Source organism: Anas platyrhynchos, chromosome 13 (genome assembly GCF_047663525.1).
Source record: "Anas platyrhynchos isolate ZD024472 breed Pekin duck chromosome 13, IASCAAS_PekinDuck_T2T, whole genome shotgun sequence".
Taxonomy (NCBI): domain Eukaryota; kingdom Metazoa; phylum Chordata; class Aves; order Anseriformes; family Anatidae; genus Anas; species Anas platyrhynchos.
In genome coordinates this window covers 12702758-12721147 of record NC_092599.1, presented here as the reverse complement: position 1 = coordinate 12721147, position 18390 = coordinate 12702758, and the positions used below count along the sequence as shown (strand labels likewise).

Genomic DNA, 18390 nt, shown 5'->3' with positions numbered 1-18390 from the left:
AGAATACAGCTTTACAGTTTCACAAAGGGGCACACAACATCAGCAAATTTAAAAACAGTGATCTTTTGCCTTTAAAAATACTTTTTGTTAAAACAGAAGACAGTGAATTCATTTCACAGAAAGTTAGAAGTACTTTTTTTCTGGCTTGCATCATCTTCTTCCCAGACTCATCCTAAGTTTCAGTATTTCATATTCACTCTTCTATATTCTTTCTTCTCCAAACCTAAGTTTTACAGTGGGGAACTGATGGGTTTATAAGTTTTTCCAGATTGTTTTGGCACTTCTTTGATTATACTAGATCAGAATTGACAGAGAAATTAATCCAGTTAAGTTTGGTATGTCTCCCTAGCATGGATAGAGCTATATTAGGACAACGCCTCTCAGAATGGCATTGCTTATTTTGCATATTTAAACCTACGTAACTACATACACACTTACTGCTGCATTTTCAACACTAATTTGAAACCAGCCATCTGAGTTAGAACAACACTAATTAAAATTGTGTTCTCATGTGCGTTTAAAGTGATAAAAACCACAAATTCAACTGTTTACTATCAAGAATCAAGGAGGTCTCACATATACGGGAATAGTTTAAAAAAAAAAAAAAAAAAGAAAAGAAAAAATCACATACTGTTATATCTGCTTGTTGATTCTTAAAACCAATGAACCAGTAATGTTATTAACAGTAGAGCCCTACAAACACTGGATTCCAGAGAATGAAGAAACACTGTCTGGAAGTGGGACTTAAAAGTCAGAAGCAGATGCCTTTCCTGGCCTGAAAACAGCTGTGCAATAACACAATGAGTTAACCTAAAGTTAAAATGCAGTTTAAAAAAGTACGTTCATACAAGTCCCACAAAAGCCACAGCATGTGACAGGATGAAACAGATAAAGACAGGCAATTAATACACACTATTTTAAAAACATGCATTACCTCATGAGATACCAAATCAAACTGTCCAAAAAGCTGACCCATAGTGATTGATTTTGGATTGACAGTCCTAAAAATTACTCTTTCTTCTTCACCATAACCACGCTCTTTCATAAGACACAGTGTATCTGCCAACACATGTAGAACTTTGGTCTTCCCAGAAAATGGTTCCCCGACTAGCATAAAGCTGTTAGATGGAAGAAAAAATAATAATAATTAAAAAAATAAAATTAAAAGCTATTAATAGATGTCTTGCAATTTTTACTTTTACAGACCATATGAAGGCCAACATCATCATCCATATACTCAAGTATTTTGGTAGATCTGCCCCACATACCTAGAAAATAACTTTTTAAAGATGTTGCATTCAAAATCATACATGAACTTGCAAGCCTATATTGTGAATCTGCGTGATTTTTACAACATGCACACACACACCCACCCCCTAGGAACAGAATGGCAGAGATCTGATAACTAACACACAACACCATTGCTCACTACAGCTGACTGATGGCCAGTCAATCTCCGAGCAATGGCAGCCCCCCTGGCCAAGTCCCCCCAGTTCCATTGCTCAACACAATGCCACGTGGCACGGAATATCCCTTTGGCCAGGCTGGGCCAGCTGCCCTGGTTCTGTCCCCTCCCAGCTCCTTGAGCACCCCAGGCCTGCCCACTAGCAGGTGGTACAAGAAGCTGCAAAGTCCTCGACTCAGTATAAGCACTGCTCTGCAACAACTGTAACATCGGTGTGTTACCAGCATTATTCTCATGCTAAATCCAAAACACAGCACCATGCCAGCCACTATTAAGAAAATTAGCTCTATCCAGGCCAAAATCTGGACATTAGATTCACAAGAATTTCGGTACACGTTAAAGTAGTATTGGTAACCAAATGTTTCAACACAAACATTTTGCTACCATTAAGACCTTTTTTATGTGATATCGATAACCATGGTATAAACCCAAATGACGACAAATATAGCTTGTGAAACAGTAATGGGAACCTTACCCATGTCTAACAATCATCATTTCATATGTCTGTATCATTTTCTCTATGAAAGCTTTTACAGGTTGGACATTATGTTGAATACAACATTCATTCGCACATTCCAGAAAATCCTAAAATCAAAACAAATCAGTCTTATCATTTGTTACAAGTTTTTCTTTTCTTTTCCTCCCTTCCCCTCCCTCCCCACTTTTAAAACCCTGTTCTCGTGTTTACTAATTATAAATGTATAATTCCAGATTAAGCATATTTATTAATTTTATTCATTAGTAAAATTACAAGTAAATATTCATTGCACCCTATCTAGTAAATTCATCTCCTGGACTACAGTAGAACAGTTATGATCATTGTCAAGGTTTTCACATTAGTAGTGTTTCAGTTATTAATTAATCAGAATAGAACAAACATCCCTGAAGAAAAAAAAAAAATCACTTCTGTACTTCCTATGCTAGAACAGGAGTTAACTACAAATTTTATCCTGCAGGAAAGGCATATCAGCAGCAGCAAACCAACCCTGTGCATCAGTATACTACATTTTTGACAGAAGTCTAGTATTTACTGGAAAATTTTTAAAAGTGAATCCATTCTGTTTTTTCCACCATCTTTACCTTCTTCCCAATGATCCTCCTACAAAGGAACTGTGCTTTATTTGTTGTTATAAGCAAAAGAAAATGCAAGCACAAAGCTTAATCTCACTGAAATATATCCAACAATTAGGATCAATTACATCCAAAATTAAGATGGAAATCAGCCAGAGACTCTGAAATCCGGTAAATTTTCAGATCAGTTTCTGATTTGTAAGATGACTTACACAGCCCTTCTGGATGTAAGGGAACTCAGATGTGAATTAAACTTACAACAGATACAAGAATTTTCTGTGGTACAAAGTTTCATTGCAAACATTCACAATTTTCTGTATCTCACAACAACTCACAAATTACTGTATCAATTACACTTGGTTACAAGACAAACAAGCAAAACTGATATTTTTTACTAACAAAAGGTTACAAGTATACTTACATTGTAGTCTGCATCAGGAAGTTTGATTCCAGGAAACAGATCACTAGTTATACCCATGAACAGTGGTATATCACATGACAAAAATTTGGGCTCGTTCACATCCTTAATTGATCTAAGAAGCTAGAAAAAACAATCACACAGTTTATTTTTCTCATTAGAAACAAAGAATAAACTGTTCAGATATTAAAACAATATGTAATAAAGATTATTAATTATATGGTGCCTTTGATAAGCAGTTAAACACATTTGTGCAATCAGCAGAAGAGCACTGTAAAGTGCAGCATGTACTTAACAGATATTAATAAAAAAAAAAAAAAAAGACAATCTTTTTTTCACAAATAGGGAAGATAAATAAAGTGGAGCAGTGATGTGACAGTGAAGATGTGGCGGAAATACCCTCAGAACTCAGAACTGCATGCACCAGTAAAATTCCTTATGAATTATTCCTTGAACTCACCAATACATCTTCATCTTCCTTTGGAAATTTCAATTTTAGATTCCCAGCAGCCACCAAAACAGCTTTAACTGCTCGCATACCATAGTCATAGTGATACTGAGAGGAAAGCTGTTCTGAGCAAAGCCTGTAGGTCATTACTATCTTCACCGACAGCGACTTTGCATTCAGAAATCCATATGAATAGAGAGAAATCTCTGCTATCAGAGCATAGTTAGGAACCATCATGGCTACTGTTCGGAAAAGAACCTGAAACACATACCCAAAGAAATATCTTTAGATCATTTTTGTGGGTAATGGATCATCCCACCACAACATTTCTACTTTCTACTGAAGTACTGCTTAATATGATTATGTAGATAGGCTGTGGATCATTGACACAGTCACACTGGAAAGCAGTAGTGTGCAGAACACCGGGAGTCAATCAAATAGAAAAAGTGCTAATTTATGCAGAGAGAGTTTATGACTTGCTGTGAAGCTAATGTAAACACAACACCATCAAGATCCATCTCCATGTACACTTCAATGCAGAAAAAACACTCTGCAGCTATTTCCCCTCAACACTGCCCCAGGAGTGCAGTTTGCCACTTATGGCATCCAACACAGCAGTAAGTGATGTAGATAGCATGAGAGAATGCACTTCCTTTCCTGAGGTAATCAGTGCTTGACATATTTTCATACCATGTTAAGTCTGCTTTAAATTGATACATATAGTGTAGCACGTACTCTGCCCTACCCTGAGTGTTAAGGAACAGCACACTGTAGCACTGCTTCCAAAAGGCTCCAAATTACTTTGTTAAAGCCAAACCTCCTTAATGAAACAGCTAATCTAGTCACAACAACAATCCCTTAGATGTTATTTAATCATGTAATCTAAGCAAACTCATTATATGTATGAAGTATAGTTCACCAGAACTTCTTTTCAACAAGCCCACAATAAATGTTATCTAAAAATACTTTCTTAAAGCATTCTTCCAACATATCCTTTCATCTTAAAAAAAATATCATCCAAATAATACAATATAATAACAGTCTGACACTTGCCAGTTTACTTGTTATGGTATTGAAGTCTTCAGCCTGGAAAAATAAGCATTAAAAACAGAAATAGACACAAGAGGAAAAAAAAGAAAAAAAAAAGTTTAAATTCTTTCAGAAATAACAAAAGTAGTTAGGAAAAAAGAGATTTAGTATGTGTAAATCACAAAACAAGTATGTGGTAAAATATGAAGTAATCCTGAAATAATACCAGAAATATGTATTTTTATTACTATTTTAAAAATATTTTTTAAAGCAAAGGCACGTATTTTACAATTTTACCTTCAGATTATCTGGAAGTTCAGAACGTCCTGCATAACCTGGGTTCATAGTGATAGCTACAAAACAGTTGGGGTTAAGCTTCAGTTCAGTTCCTTCAAAAACAAATGTTTCTAGCTTTATCTGTATGGCTCTCTGGATGCAAAGGATCTGCTGTGCCACAACAGACAATACTTCCAGTTCAATGCGATTGAATTCATCAAAACATGCCCACGCACCTGACGAAGCCAATCCCTTGAAAAACTGTAAAATTAAGAAAGACAGCAATAATATCTCTAACACAATTTTCAAGGATTCAAAAGAAACTAAGAGTATCATGTTGGAAGTTTAATTATATGAAAGATACAATTCTGATAATATCTAAGCCTGTTTAGAGTAAAGGTCAATGATATAATGACAAAGTCTTTGTTTTAAAGAAAGCTAAATCACAAGATTCTTATCTGGTGAACTCTCGTTTCTTTTAATTAATGACTTAAAGGATTTCATGATGCATAGAAAGTTTAACATATGTAGGGACCATTATATTGTGTCCAAGGGTAGCAAACCACAAGTGACACTAATTTATTCAAGTGTGGCTGCAAAGTGGGCACCCTACAGTTTTTCATCCTAATAAATAAAATACAAAGCCTAACATTTAATTCTATTTACCTTTCCCATTGCCAGGTAATCGAGGCCATCCGAACAGTTGAAGACAACACACTGCACAGCCAAAGCTTTAGCTAAATCTTTGGTGGTCTCTGTTTTACCTGTTCCTGCTGGACCCTCTGGGGCCCCACCAAGGTTTAAATAAAAAGCTCCGATCTAAGGAACAGACATAGTTTATAGAAATTATTAGTACTTCATTCATATGAAATTATTCTGAATGAAAATGTTACTTTAAATTGTATTAGACAAATAAAATAACTGTATGAAACTAAAAGAAAAAGTACATTTATATATTATGCAAATTTTAAAATAACCTGAAATTTACTTATGGCTTAGAAATAGAGACAAGAGAAATAAATTTTTCCTAAAAGAGAATTTAGTTTTATACATTATGATCATGACCATGATTAGTTACTCGAACTTTATTGAATCCAGTTTAGATACATCTTGTTTAGATACTTCTTTCACACCAGACTTGAAGCAATTAGTTTACTCTTTTCTACCTCCATTTCTACTTTAATATACTTTTTCATATTTTCTTTTTCTTTCCTACACTGTCCCTCTTTGTTGCATTTGTACTCCTCACAGTATATCATTTTGGTATGCATGGTAATTTTCCATTGTAAGGTTAGTTGATGATAAAACAGTAAACACCTCCAACAGAAGCAGGGAGACTAAAAAGTTGCTAAACTCCTACTAGTTTTAGGAAAGCTATGATCAGAAGTGATTCCTTCGCCATTTCATTTAATAACTACAGGGCATCAGAAATGGATTTCGTGTTCTCGTAACCTAGAAAGTGACAAAATTTAACAGGGAAGTTTTTCTGTACATATTTTAAAAATCATATTCACAACAAAACAATCCACTAAAATTTAAGTCATGTTGATGGGCTATCCAGATTTGCTACTGTAGCTCAATTTCATTTTCAATAATCTATAGAAATTATGATCTTTGAAAATTGTCTTTTACAGAAATAGCAGTCTCAGAGCAACTGAGAGCCCTAAAACTATGGCTATAATGAACAATTCAAAAAATAACATACTACAGTAAATATGGTATTTAGTACCGCTTATTATTGAGATCATACCAAGGTGCGATAACACCTGTCTGTTAGAGGAGTAATGACAAGGCGTGGTGAGTTTCCAAGGTATTCGTAAGCATATTTTACATTGCAATTAACGATGCAGACACGAACGTTCTCAGATTCCCAGTAATACCGTAGTTGTGCAAGCCACTGAAAGTCTGTTTCACTCTGTACACCTGATAAATACATAATTAAAAGTAAGAGAAGTTTTAGGTAACTGGATTTTCTATTAGATTTAAATTTAAAACGACTTTGAAATTATTACTGTTTATGCTCGCGTCCAAATACTCACATTTGATGCTCATGTCTTAAAACTGTTGTGTTTTATGCAACAAAATCAGACTGGTTAGTGATTTTTAATTATCTCAGTATTATGAAATTAAAGAGACACAGAAAGAAAAATATTTTTAAAAGAGAAGTACCACTTTGAATCATTTCCATGACGACATCTCTAGCATGAACATCAATAGTAACCAAGGCACCCAGAGTAGTCCTTGTTTGCTTTGAAAGTTTTCCTCTTACGAGCTCTACGATATCATTTAGTTGAAGCTGAAGTGTATTATAGTAATCCTTTAACTCCTGGGAAAAACAAAGGTAATTATGAAACTGAGTATATGACAGCTTCAAGTGTTCCAGAGTTCTTCACAGTAACTAAATACCTTAATGGAGATTGCTTATTAAACCTATATATTTTTACATAATCTTTTTTTTTTTTTCATCAACTTTTTTCTCAATCACAGTTTTTCATGTATGTTCCAAAACTACATCCAGGCTTGCTCTAAGCAAGAGTATTCAAATACCTGAATCAAAGCTATAAATCACTTTACAGATATTCATGCATATCAAACTCATATGCTGACATTTTATCAAATTTTATTTTGATTGTAGAAAGAGAAGATTTGACTAGTCAAAATACATCAGCTGAAATGAAAAATGAATAAAAATTTTAAAATAAAGTAAAGTAAAGTAAAGTAAAGCAAAGTAAAATAGGAATTGCATAGTACCTCTGGTCCATTGCAAAGAACTTCATGTACCTCACTTGTCCAGAACATTTGAGACACACACAAAACTACCTGTCCAGGCCACTCCAGAACCCAACTTTTTCTCTCAGTCTCTAGATATGCCTGAAAGAGATAAATACAGTGTACAAATACAGTATCAGTGCATACTTAAATAATGGGGTATTGCTGGATGAAAAGCTCAACAAGAGCCAGCAATGTGCACCTGCAGCCCAGAAAGCCAGCTGCATCAAAAGAAGTGCAGCTAGCGGGCTGAAGGAGGTCATTCTCCCCCTCTGCTCTACTCTCATGAGACCCCACCTGGAGACCTGCATTCAGTTCTGGAGCCCCCAGCACAGGAAGGATGTGGACCTGTTAGGGTGAGTCCAGAGGAGGGCCACAAGGATGATCAGATGGCTGGAGCTCCTCTTCTATGATGAAGGCTGATGGAGTTGGTGTTGTTCAGCTTGGAGAAATGAAGGCTCCAGGGAGACCTTAGTGGCCTACCATTACTTAAAGGTGGGCCTACAAGAAAGCTGAAGAGGGACTCTTCAGCAGGGAGTATAACAACAGACAAGGGGTAATGGCTTTAAAGTAAATGACTGTAGATTTAGATTAAATATAAGGAAATAATGCTTTACTGTGGGGGTCATGAGGTGCAGGAACAGACTTCCCAGGAAAGTTGTGGATGCCCCATCTCTGGAATTGTTCAAGGCCAGGTTGGATGGGACTTTGGGCAACCTGGTTTGGTGGGAGGTGTCCCTGCTGACAGCAGGAGGCTTGGGACTAGATGATCTTTAAGGTCTCATCCAAATCAAACCATTCTGTTTTTGTGATCTAATACAGAAGCATATATTATGATCCTATTAACATTCTTTGCTGAAAACATTCTTTTCCTTTTTTCCAAGTCCAAATTATCTTTTAAATGCCTTCTTCCCCTTAGATCTGCAATTTGTTATCAATTAATTTTTAAGATTCATGTACTTATCTTTCCATATTATGTAAATATTCTGGTAAATGATTTTCCTTTAGGAGGGAGCAAGCATATTGTAAATGTTTAATTGATTTCTGACTTCTAGTTAAATAAAAAATGCTAAATAATTCATTTACTTCAAATTATATATCCTAGAAACACCATATTGCTGTGAATCTTTAAAAAAAAAATTAAATCCACTGTTACAGGAAAACAACTTAATTCTTATCCAAAGTAAACTCTTACTTTACTCGCTATAAATGCAAGTCATGTTAACTTGTTCCTGGTGCCATAACTTCATCTATATGAACACTTGTGATCAGTAAGAATTTTAGGAAGCCAAAAGACATCCTTAAAATAAAGGTCTATTTCTCTTTGTGCCACTGTTATTAAATTATTACAAAAAACATAAAAACATACTGCAAAATCCATACCATTCTTGACTTAGCAATAACATCATGTACACTCTTCAGCATAATATCTTCTACTTGAATTAACCACTTCTCCACTGCACCTCGAGCTTCAGTAGTAGAAATCTTTGAAATCAGTTCAACACATTCTCCTTCGGAACTATACATTGCTTTAATATCCAGATTGGGAAGGAAATGTAGTTTAGCAATGCCTTCAAAACACTTCTTCAAGTGAGGCTGAACTCGGAGAGGATCTTTAGTCTCTGATAGGATCTCCAACATTTCATCATTAGACAAGAAAAAGAAGCTAGAAAAATATTGAGAACATGAGGAAAAAGAAAAAAAGTGTTTTTTTAAAAAAAGGAAAAAAACGAAAGGAAGCTAACTGAACTATCAAGCTGCTTTAAAGGCAGACCTTACTGAACAACAATATAAATGTTCAGGACTTTTGTTTTTGAAATAGCCTAAACACATCATACCGAGGAAAGAAGAGACGCTTTTTCTCAAGGTATGCATTAAGCCCTTTCATGATTTTGTCAAGAAGCTCATTACAGTTCTGAAGCTTCTCCAACAACCCTAGCAAGGAAGTAGCAACAAGAACCTGTAATAACAAACACATGCAAACTATAAGTTATAAATAAGATACTTTGCACAGCAAAAATTACTCAACTAACGTACAACATCATTTTATTCCTGGAAAGCCTAGGCAGCTAATGTAGCTGATCATTGTATATTCTATAAACAGAAATACTGCCAAAAAGAAACAGAGAAACTACTGTTTCTTTTTAATACAGTCTTTCTTCCTTACCTTTGGGTCTTTGGCACAATATTTCATAATATCCTTCCACTGTTTATCAACAGTCTGAAATAGACGCCCCTCTTCTGGCATCTGTTGCATGATATCCTCAGAAGAAAAAATGGGTTCCAAATAAAGCCATTGTGCTTGCACTTTCAGCCATTCATCAATTATCTCCTGAATTTGAATTAGGCGATTTTCCCATTCCTTAATAAATATTTAAAGAATGTTACATGGATATTTCCACACAAATAGTATTAAAGAGAATAATTAGAGGAAAAGAGGACACTGATAGTTCCCAAGAAGAAAATAAAACAAAAAGTGTCTAGCGGTCTGCAAAAAAATATTTAGGAGTATTTAGGTTCTTTGACTTATACTGATGGCCAAAGGAGTTCAGAAATTTAATGTATCTGGAAATGAATTTCCCAAAATGCAGTTATCATTTTAGCGTTACAAACTTTTAATAACTTAATGGTTCAGTAGCACCCTGCAGGTTACCAGTGACAAATGCTGTTCCACCTCCCACAGCAAGGAGCTCTTGCTTTGCAGGTGAATTATAGCAGGGACACAAGAATACCAGAAAGACCACTAGATCAGAGGACCAATCCAGCCAGACTAGTATCCTGTCTCGAAAGTAGACAATAGCAGATGACTCTGGAAGAGGCTGTCTGTAAAGGATAAGTACCCTTTACGGGATTATTACATGTTAACTGGGCCTGCCTGAATCACCTATTTCTAAATAAACAGAAGGAATTAGAGAGGGTAACTGCAAAGCACATTGATGAGCTTCTCTCCTGACAGCAGACATAGCATCAGCACCACAAAAAGTACTCTATCTCTGCAAATAGACAAGCAGCTGTAAATTGAACCCATCATTGTTCTGAGGCCTGATTAAAAAAAAATAAATAAATTCTCCCAGCCCTCCAAAAGTTTCCCTGCCCAAAAGTAAACACTATAGTTCAAAATTTGATTCCAAAACTCAAGGACTACATCACTAAATGTCGATTATTTGAACAATAATGAAATCTTACTTTGAAGATATTAAGAAGCAAAGTTAAAAACCATAAATGAAAGAGCAATTTTCAAAGTCTGTGAACCAAAGTTTTTTTTGGTTGCACTTGTATGTGAATGACAAAAGAGAGAGGAAACAAAACTTGAGATGTAGAGGGAACTGCAACACTAAGAAATAATGTAGGAAGGACTTAAATGAACTCCAGAGAATCTTGCTGAAGAAACAATAATGCATTTCACTAACATCAAATAATAATGTTGTAATACTGTTGGCTTACTCTTGAATTACAGTTATTATGCAAATCAAAATGGGTAAAAAAAAAGTATGTTTTTCTCATCATACTCTGATTTCTTTGTCAAATGGTTTAATGAAAGGTGATCCCCTCATTGTCTGAGTTTTCACAATCTGATCATCGAGAATGGCTTGAATCTCATCCACTGCAGACAGAATGTGAACACCAGTTTCACGATACACAGTCGTATTGAAGGAAATCGAATCCCAAGTTTCCATCATGGCATGCATTGCTTTTTCTAAGGAAAATTCCTACCATATGAAAAGAAAATAATTTATTCTAGTTACTTTATTATTTTTTTCAGGTCGATTAATTCAGTACATAAACTTAATGAGCTGAATAAACTATTTTGATCTAACAGCATAAGTTATTTTTAATGTTTTTCTTAGTAATTCATTTTCTAGTGCATAGAAAGCAGTACCCTCATAAAATACAAAGGACATAACATGAAAGACAAATGTTTACACACTCACAGTTACCTTTTAATGGGCCAAAGTCTCACCAAATCTCTTTAGTATAAGGGCAAAGGCAAAAAGTCTAGCAGGTCATAAAAGCCAGCACAAAGTGACATGACATTATATTTGTCACTCTCTAATCTCCATGCTTACCTTACTTGCACCCACACTTATAGCTTCAAATTCTTCCAAATAAGGGGCTAGATTCTGCTTTAAAACTTTTCTCAGGGTAGTTCCAGAGTCTGGTGTTAAATCATATCCTACTATATTTGACATCTGCTGCCAATGCCGAGTTCGCATGCCAGGGTTACAAAAGACATTCACAGTGGGAATGTTCTCCTAGTTGAGGAAAAAACATTTATAACATAAAAATTGCAATGTGCATTATTTCTCAACTTTTTTTCTCATCCTTGTTTTGCATTTAAAATTCTGTTGCAGTAGCTGATGACATTAAAATCTTGTCTGAAAAGTGCAGACCAGACAAATCCATTCCATTCCTAAATAATTGCAGTAAATTACTGAAGAAGAAATATAATGCTATGAAGCAAAGGTCTTGGCAAGAAAGTGAAAAGGAACACAATTTCAACTATGTTGTGTTAAATCAGACTTCTACTTAATATGGTCCCAGGTCAAAATTCTTAACTACATTCTTAACTGTTTCCCTGAATCCCCAAAGCACTTTTCCCCTGTATGCATTCACTCTTTAACTGTCCACATCCCTAAAACTGCTAAAAAATCTATAATCCTATTAAAATAAATGGGACAGTACAATGTAGGCATGGTGATTCAGAGTTCTGCCTCTCTCTATCACAACAGGAAGAAGAAATAATTTCCAGAGGATACTTCAGGGTGCTTAGGTTCAAGCATTTTTCTTTAGTTTCCTGTGACTAGATCTAGATGTCCACAAACACAGAGTAGCAAAAGAGCAAATCCTTGTATACTAGTTCACACATAGGGTCTAATCAGTGCAAGTTCAACAGACATTCTTAAAAAAAATTGCATAGCCATAACTATTACTCAAACAAGCAGTAGCTTTCTGCTATCTGGCCTTCCTTTTGAGGCCCTGCTGGACAGAATGGAAGAGGAAAGGCTTTGCCTTCCTGCATCTCTGAACGTTTGAATGAGGTCAGAAGAAATTTGGCCCTGGTTCACCATTCAACGTACTAGAAAAGTTAGTAGTTCCAAATGGGTTTTACTAGTATGAAACATCAATACCCTAACTTAAAGAGGAAAACTCTGACACTGAAGCAACCATACTGAGTAATTAATTTAGGATTTGTTCCTTAGCATTAAATATTAATAACCCTTGCCATTTTATTTTTACCTTAAAGCCTTTAATCTGCTCAAGAACTGAAGAACACATTGTAAGAGTTGGATTTGCCTTTATTTCTTCCCCTTTCTTCTCTTCTACAGTTCTGCGCTGTGTCTTTTTCAACTCCTGCTGAATTTTCTTCTGTTTTTGTTGGAAGAGTTTTGACATTTTGTATATCTCTCGAGAAAAATCATCAATCTCAGCCTCCATGACTTCCCCATTTAGTTCCAAAAAGGCACCATCCATCCATCTGAGAAAAAAAATGAAGTTAAAAAACAGAATAGCAAATGTACTCCACAAACATTTAACACTTTGTTTTGCAACACGAATGAGTGAGATTAATTTAATAGTTATTTACATGAGAGTAAAGCTCTTGTTTTCAGTTACCATCATTTTACACAAAATTCTAATGCACTATTAAGGGTGGCTTGATCATGCTCTTCTGTGTATTTCTGTCCTGCCCTCAGAAAAGATTAATACTTTCTAGTCTTATTGAAAGAATACAAGAACTGGTAAGAAATCTCACTTAATTTAAAGCCATATTACAGTTTTTGTGGTAATATCTAGCCACTGAAGAGCAACATAATCATTTGAGCACATCTACATGGCACTTTGGACAGACATTAAAGTATGGTTTTCATTACATACAGACTGTGACCTTCCTAATTAAACTTCTTCCTCTTCTGGCATACAAAATGGCTCATACCTAACCTTTTTTTTTTTGTCCCAATACATTTCTTTCATAGAACTTGTCTTATTTATAGACTTACCAGTGTGACCAATACAGTTAGAATCCAATATGAAATACAGTTATTTGTATTGCATTTAAAAACAAAACAAACCAAAACACAACAGATGTTTTCTAGCTGAATTAAAAACAACCCTAACATATAAACTACAGTACCATTAAACTTGGATTTCTAGCAACTGATAAAAGCTTACAAGAAAACAAATGGCATGTTCTATATCTGACGTGAACAAAAATAGCATGAGTATTTTGTCCACTCTCCCTCATTTATCCTCAAGTATATAATATTGAAATACCTCTTTTGTGTTTGCTGCCATTTCAGTATAAGTTGGAAGAGTTTCTGATATGGTTCAATATCAACTTTTAAGTTGCTGAGGAGTGGGAAGTCACTCAATTTCCACTTGAACAGAGTCTCTTCTTTATTAATATGAGCTACTGTTTCATCTGCCTCTTGTATGCGTTTCTGTAATGCTCTCACGTCAGCTACATACTGAAAACAAATAATCGTATGTCTTGAGAAATAGCTAAGCTATACTTTGAACAGCTATCAAAATAAAACATCAAAACATAATAAGTCTTTGTATTTTGTCTGTTGACTCCCACAGGGGTAGAGAGGCCTTGCAGAGAGATGTTGATAAAATGCTGGGCAATCACCAGACGTATGAAATTTAAGAACAAATGCTGGATTCTGCTCCTGGCATGTTTGGTTTGTTCAGCCCAAAGCAAAGCAAGCTGAAGGGAGGCCTCATGGCAGCCTGTAGCTTCCTTCCAAGAGGAAGGAACCTATCAGCTAATTTAAGCATAATTTTATAGTAAACCTTCATTTGAGTCAGATATTATTACCAATATAGCCCAAGAAAACAGAGTGGTGGGGATACAGCTTTTAATGAGTTTTGACATTGTGGTAAGAGGGTAATACACTTTGTAGTTTACATTTGCTAACAGAATTGATTACTTAATTCTAAATTTCTTCCATGATTCCTGTGTTTTAAACATACAGAACATTTCTATCCATTTTATACTAAATGTTAGTCATACCTGTTGCATGCAGTCCAGTTCTGAGTATTCTTCAAATTCTGTTACAGAACGTGCCAGCTTTTCTAATTCTACCACCAGTTTCTCAGACTTCTGTATTAATTCTTGTTCTCCTTTACGTTTGGACTCTTCAATCATCTACAAAACAGATAATTGTTTTTACAGTAAAAAGCAATGCAGAAGTGGTTGTAAATCCCCACAATAATTAAAATACATAGTGCTGTCTAAATTAAATATTTAGCACAGGCAGAAAATAAATGATACAGGTAAGTTATTATCCTTAAAATAAATACATTTCTTGAGGAGTTGCTTCCTGTATGTCCCATATAAGTGTGTGCAGCCTCTGTATGTTAATGTGGAACCTGTACCTCAATAATCGTAGCAGTTAGAATTGCATAAAGGACTCCTTCATAAAAAGATAAGGAAGCTCCAATTGCTACAGCACAGGGTAAATGTTGACTCCAGAAAGACTGGTTGTATTACAGCAAAGAATAAAGAGATTCTCATCTTTAGGATTCAATGCTTTATTGCCAAAAACTGAGACATTTACAGTTGCTGAAGGCCAATGCTATCCCACATGTATCTACTGCTGTAAAAGGCAGAAATTATAGAACATAACTCTAAAGGCTACCTAAGTAACACAATTCCTACTGTTCATTACTAACAAATGTTATTAAGGGCTGGCAGTTATATTTTCAGTAACGGTCAATTGCATTGTAGTAATTCTCTACATTCCTATGTATTACTTAGTATTGAGCACAAACGAATTAAAATATTATGACTTTTTGAAGGTTTTAAGTTGCAACGCCAATTTTTTGCACTTTTAAATTAAAATTATAATAAATTCTGCATTTTCAAATTTTACTCCAGAAAGCCCTCTTTTGATATAAAAATCTGGAAATGCATTATTTAAGCTCTTCCAAATGAGTAAAGTTCATGTTATATGTATAGATACATTTAGCTGCTGAAAAAATAAATAGCTCAAGAAAAGTGAAAAATGTAACAAGTGAAAATATACCACAAACAAAGAAAATATCCTTACATTATCATGTTCATCAAAAATAGGGTTCATCTTCGTTGGCCATTGAACAACAGTTGCATTCAGTGCAATGTCTTCAGGAGCAAATAAAAAAACATCTAAGAAGTAATTCATTTGCCAACAGTACTCCTATAATAGAGATATCACAAAACCTTATGTATCATAGGTCTGTTTAAGGCACAGGGTAGGAAAAAATTATCTACAATGATGCAATAGGAATCTACATTTCACGGACTTTTCAGAATTTAGAGCTACTTCAGGAAATTGAGTATTAACAGCCAAAATATGTAAAAAGTTACTCAGATCCCTACCCCCTTCATGAACTTCTTTCTCTAAATACAACTTCTGTGGCCGGTTAATCTAAGTGTGAAATCTTCAGCTATCATTTTATAACATTATGCAACATAAATGTGTTATGCTTAAAGCCATATTACCAAACCAGAAAATCTGACGCACATCATCCTAATGTATAACAAAGCACAGAGGTTCTTATCCAATAATGTTTTTGGCTGACACACACCTTACACAATTTTCCAGGTTTGTTCTCCAAGCACACATGCAGTACTAGTACTAAAGTATCATCGTCTATATTCTGCTCAAATAGTGAATTGCTTCTTGTGTGTTCTAAGCCATGATTTTTTATACATAAAATTATCTTTATACTTGCATGCTGCTTTTACACAAATAGCTTTTTTAAGCAGCCCTAAAATAAATTTCTAGGCACAACTAATAACCTGAATGCTTTTCAATCTGCTTTACTTTATCAAAAGCTGCATTTCCTCACTGATGAGCAGAACACATGGGAATGGGGAATCAAAAGCCTGGCTTGTTTCTCAAAGAAAGGTATATGACAAAGAATGAGCAGAACTTTCTTGTTTATTAATACAAGCAATAAGACTAGACTACATTCGCTGCACTCCAGAATGAATGCTGTATTTGTATACACCAGCACATTTGGTAAAAATAAGAATGAAAGAATAGTCATTTACCTTGATCCTTAACAAAAGGTCCTGAACACCTTTGATTTTGACCTCCTTTATGTAAGCTATTGTTTCCATCATTTCCTCTGTGGTCTCAGGAACTTTTAATGCACGTTCTTTAATTGTTTCAAATTCTCTACATATCCTATATTTTTTATATAAAATATCAATTTTTAAGGATTTTAGTTTGGCTTTTTAAAGATTTTTAAAGATTTTAAAGATTTAAAGATTTAAAAAAAAAAAATTAAGATTTTAGTTCAGCTTTAAAGGAAATAAAGTTAAAATTACTGTCTTTCAAGTATTACCCGTGTACAGCTCCATTACTTTATGAAATTAAATAGAGAATATGAACAAGTAAACCTAGCAAAATACTATTTATTAACCTACAATAATAAGTTTGTTTGAATTTGGGGGTATTCTTTTGCGACAAATGCTTCAATTATTTTTAATAAGTACACAAAGTACTTAAGTAACTTAAGCACAGTATCATTAGCACACACTCAAACACATCCCTAGTAAATATTCTTCCATTCTGCTAATACGGAATCACTGTAAAACAGGACTATAATTTGTTCATCTTAACTGAACAATTTAATATGACTTCACTAATGATCTAATCTATACCTGCAAGTTAACCATTAGAATCCATTAGTATTACTATCTGTCATTATCTATGAAAGCCTAGAAGTATATATCATGTAATATGAGAATCCAGCCAGTCTTTGACAGTGCTGTACTACTGTATCTCACACTTTAAAAGCCATAACAGCAATGAAGCCCTTTGATCTTTTAGCTCTCCCATTATTCAAGCTTAATAATAATTTCCTCCACTAGTTTTTAAGTCTAGTGCAGAGGAAAAAATGCATCAGCTGGAGCACCTTCCATGACATTTTTACTTAGCCAAGAGCCTTCATTAAAAATATCTATATAAAAATAAATATTTGCATTTCTTCTAAATATTTCCACTATGGATTTAGCACACATAATGTTCACAAATACAAAATTCTACTTACTTTTCATTTTCCTCTCTGTAATTTGCAACTATTCTGTCCATCAACATTTTTGCAAAGGTGTTTGCGCTACTAGCCAAACCTTGCTTTAAGTCCTCACAATTCAAACTGATCATTGGAAAATAAGCCATCTCTGGTAAACTCAAGATTTCCTTCTCAAGAGTGAAGAATTCATCTATGAACTTCAAAAGAAACATTAGATTTTCACATTGCAGAGCTGTTATTTAAATAGTTGGCTAAATGAACAAGTATTACACAACCAAGAAAATAAATACTCATTTTTTCTATTTACCACATACACTTCTACGGAAAGGAAAAGCTTATTTTTTACATTTGGAGGCAGTCAACATAACTTTTAGCTAAAGGCTGAATAGCTGTTATTCTCTGATCCCTTTTTATTACTGCTATACATACAGTAAATATTACTTACAAAATGTAGAAATGAACTTACAGTAGTGTATTCACCAAAACTGTGTTGTTCTGCTTCAAATCTTTCTATACGTGCCTGTGCAGTTCCATCCACAAGCCAGCCATACTTTTCAACTGCAATTCAAGAAATACACATTTTATAACACACTGTACAGTAAGTTACTTATTTCAAAGTAACACAGCCATTATTTAAACATGTTCTTTTGTCACTCACCATAGTTTTCAAAATATTCCTTTGGACCTTCTAAGTTGTCTTTGATAGAGCTTTTCAGTGTAGATGTGGCCCATGATACGATATGAGCAGGAAGCGCAGTGTCCAGACAAGTAGTGTCTCCCGCTAGCCAAGAATGTACTGTTTGGACATTCTAATAGAAGTGCAACTTCTGATTATTTAATTTAAATATAAAAGCAATACAGGGATACATTTATTTTAAAAGTAAATTGCAA

General features: G+C 34.5%; 1 protein-coding gene across 6 annotated transcripts in view; it reads right to left on the bottom strand.

Annotated features, from left to right (window-relative positions):
- Positions 1-18390, bottom strand: part of DNAH12 (dynein axonemal heavy chain 12) — a 65466-nt gene that overhangs the window by 38293 nt on the left and 8783 nt on the right. For all 6 annotated transcript variants that reach the window (XM_072044097.1, XM_072044101.1, XM_072044098.1 and 3 more), the window contains 22 exons: positions 18158-18308; positions 17966-18057; positions 17518-17696; positions 16514-16649; positions 15528-15653; positions 14489-14623; positions 13747-13940; positions 12715-12952; positions 11544-11729; positions 10986-11186; positions 9644-9838; positions 9315-9436; positions 8860-9142; positions 7459-7578; positions 6877-7033; positions 6458-6630; positions 5374-5526; positions 4729-4968; positions 3415-3660; positions 2958-3077; positions 1941-2050; positions 935-1118 (listed from right to left, as the gene is read on the bottom strand). In XM_072044097.1, coding sequence (XP_071900198.1) covers positions 935-1118; positions 1941-2050; positions 2958-3077; positions 3415-3660; positions 4729-4968; positions 5374-5526; positions 6458-6630; positions 6877-7033; positions 7459-7578; positions 8860-9142; positions 9315-9436; positions 9644-9838; positions 10986-11186; positions 11544-11729; positions 12715-12952; positions 13747-13940; positions 14489-14623; positions 15528-15653; positions 16514-16649; positions 17518-17696; positions 17966-18057; positions 18158-18308 — 3741 coding nt within the window. The remainder of the gene's footprint in view (positions 1-934; positions 1119-1940; positions 2051-2957; positions 3078-3414; positions 3661-4728; positions 4969-5373; positions 5527-6457; positions 6631-6876; positions 7034-7458; positions 7579-8859; positions 9143-9314; positions 9437-9643; positions 9839-10985; positions 11187-11543; positions 11730-12714; positions 12953-13746; positions 13941-14488; positions 14624-15527; positions 15654-16513; positions 16650-17517; positions 17697-17965; positions 18058-18157; positions 18309-18390) is intronic.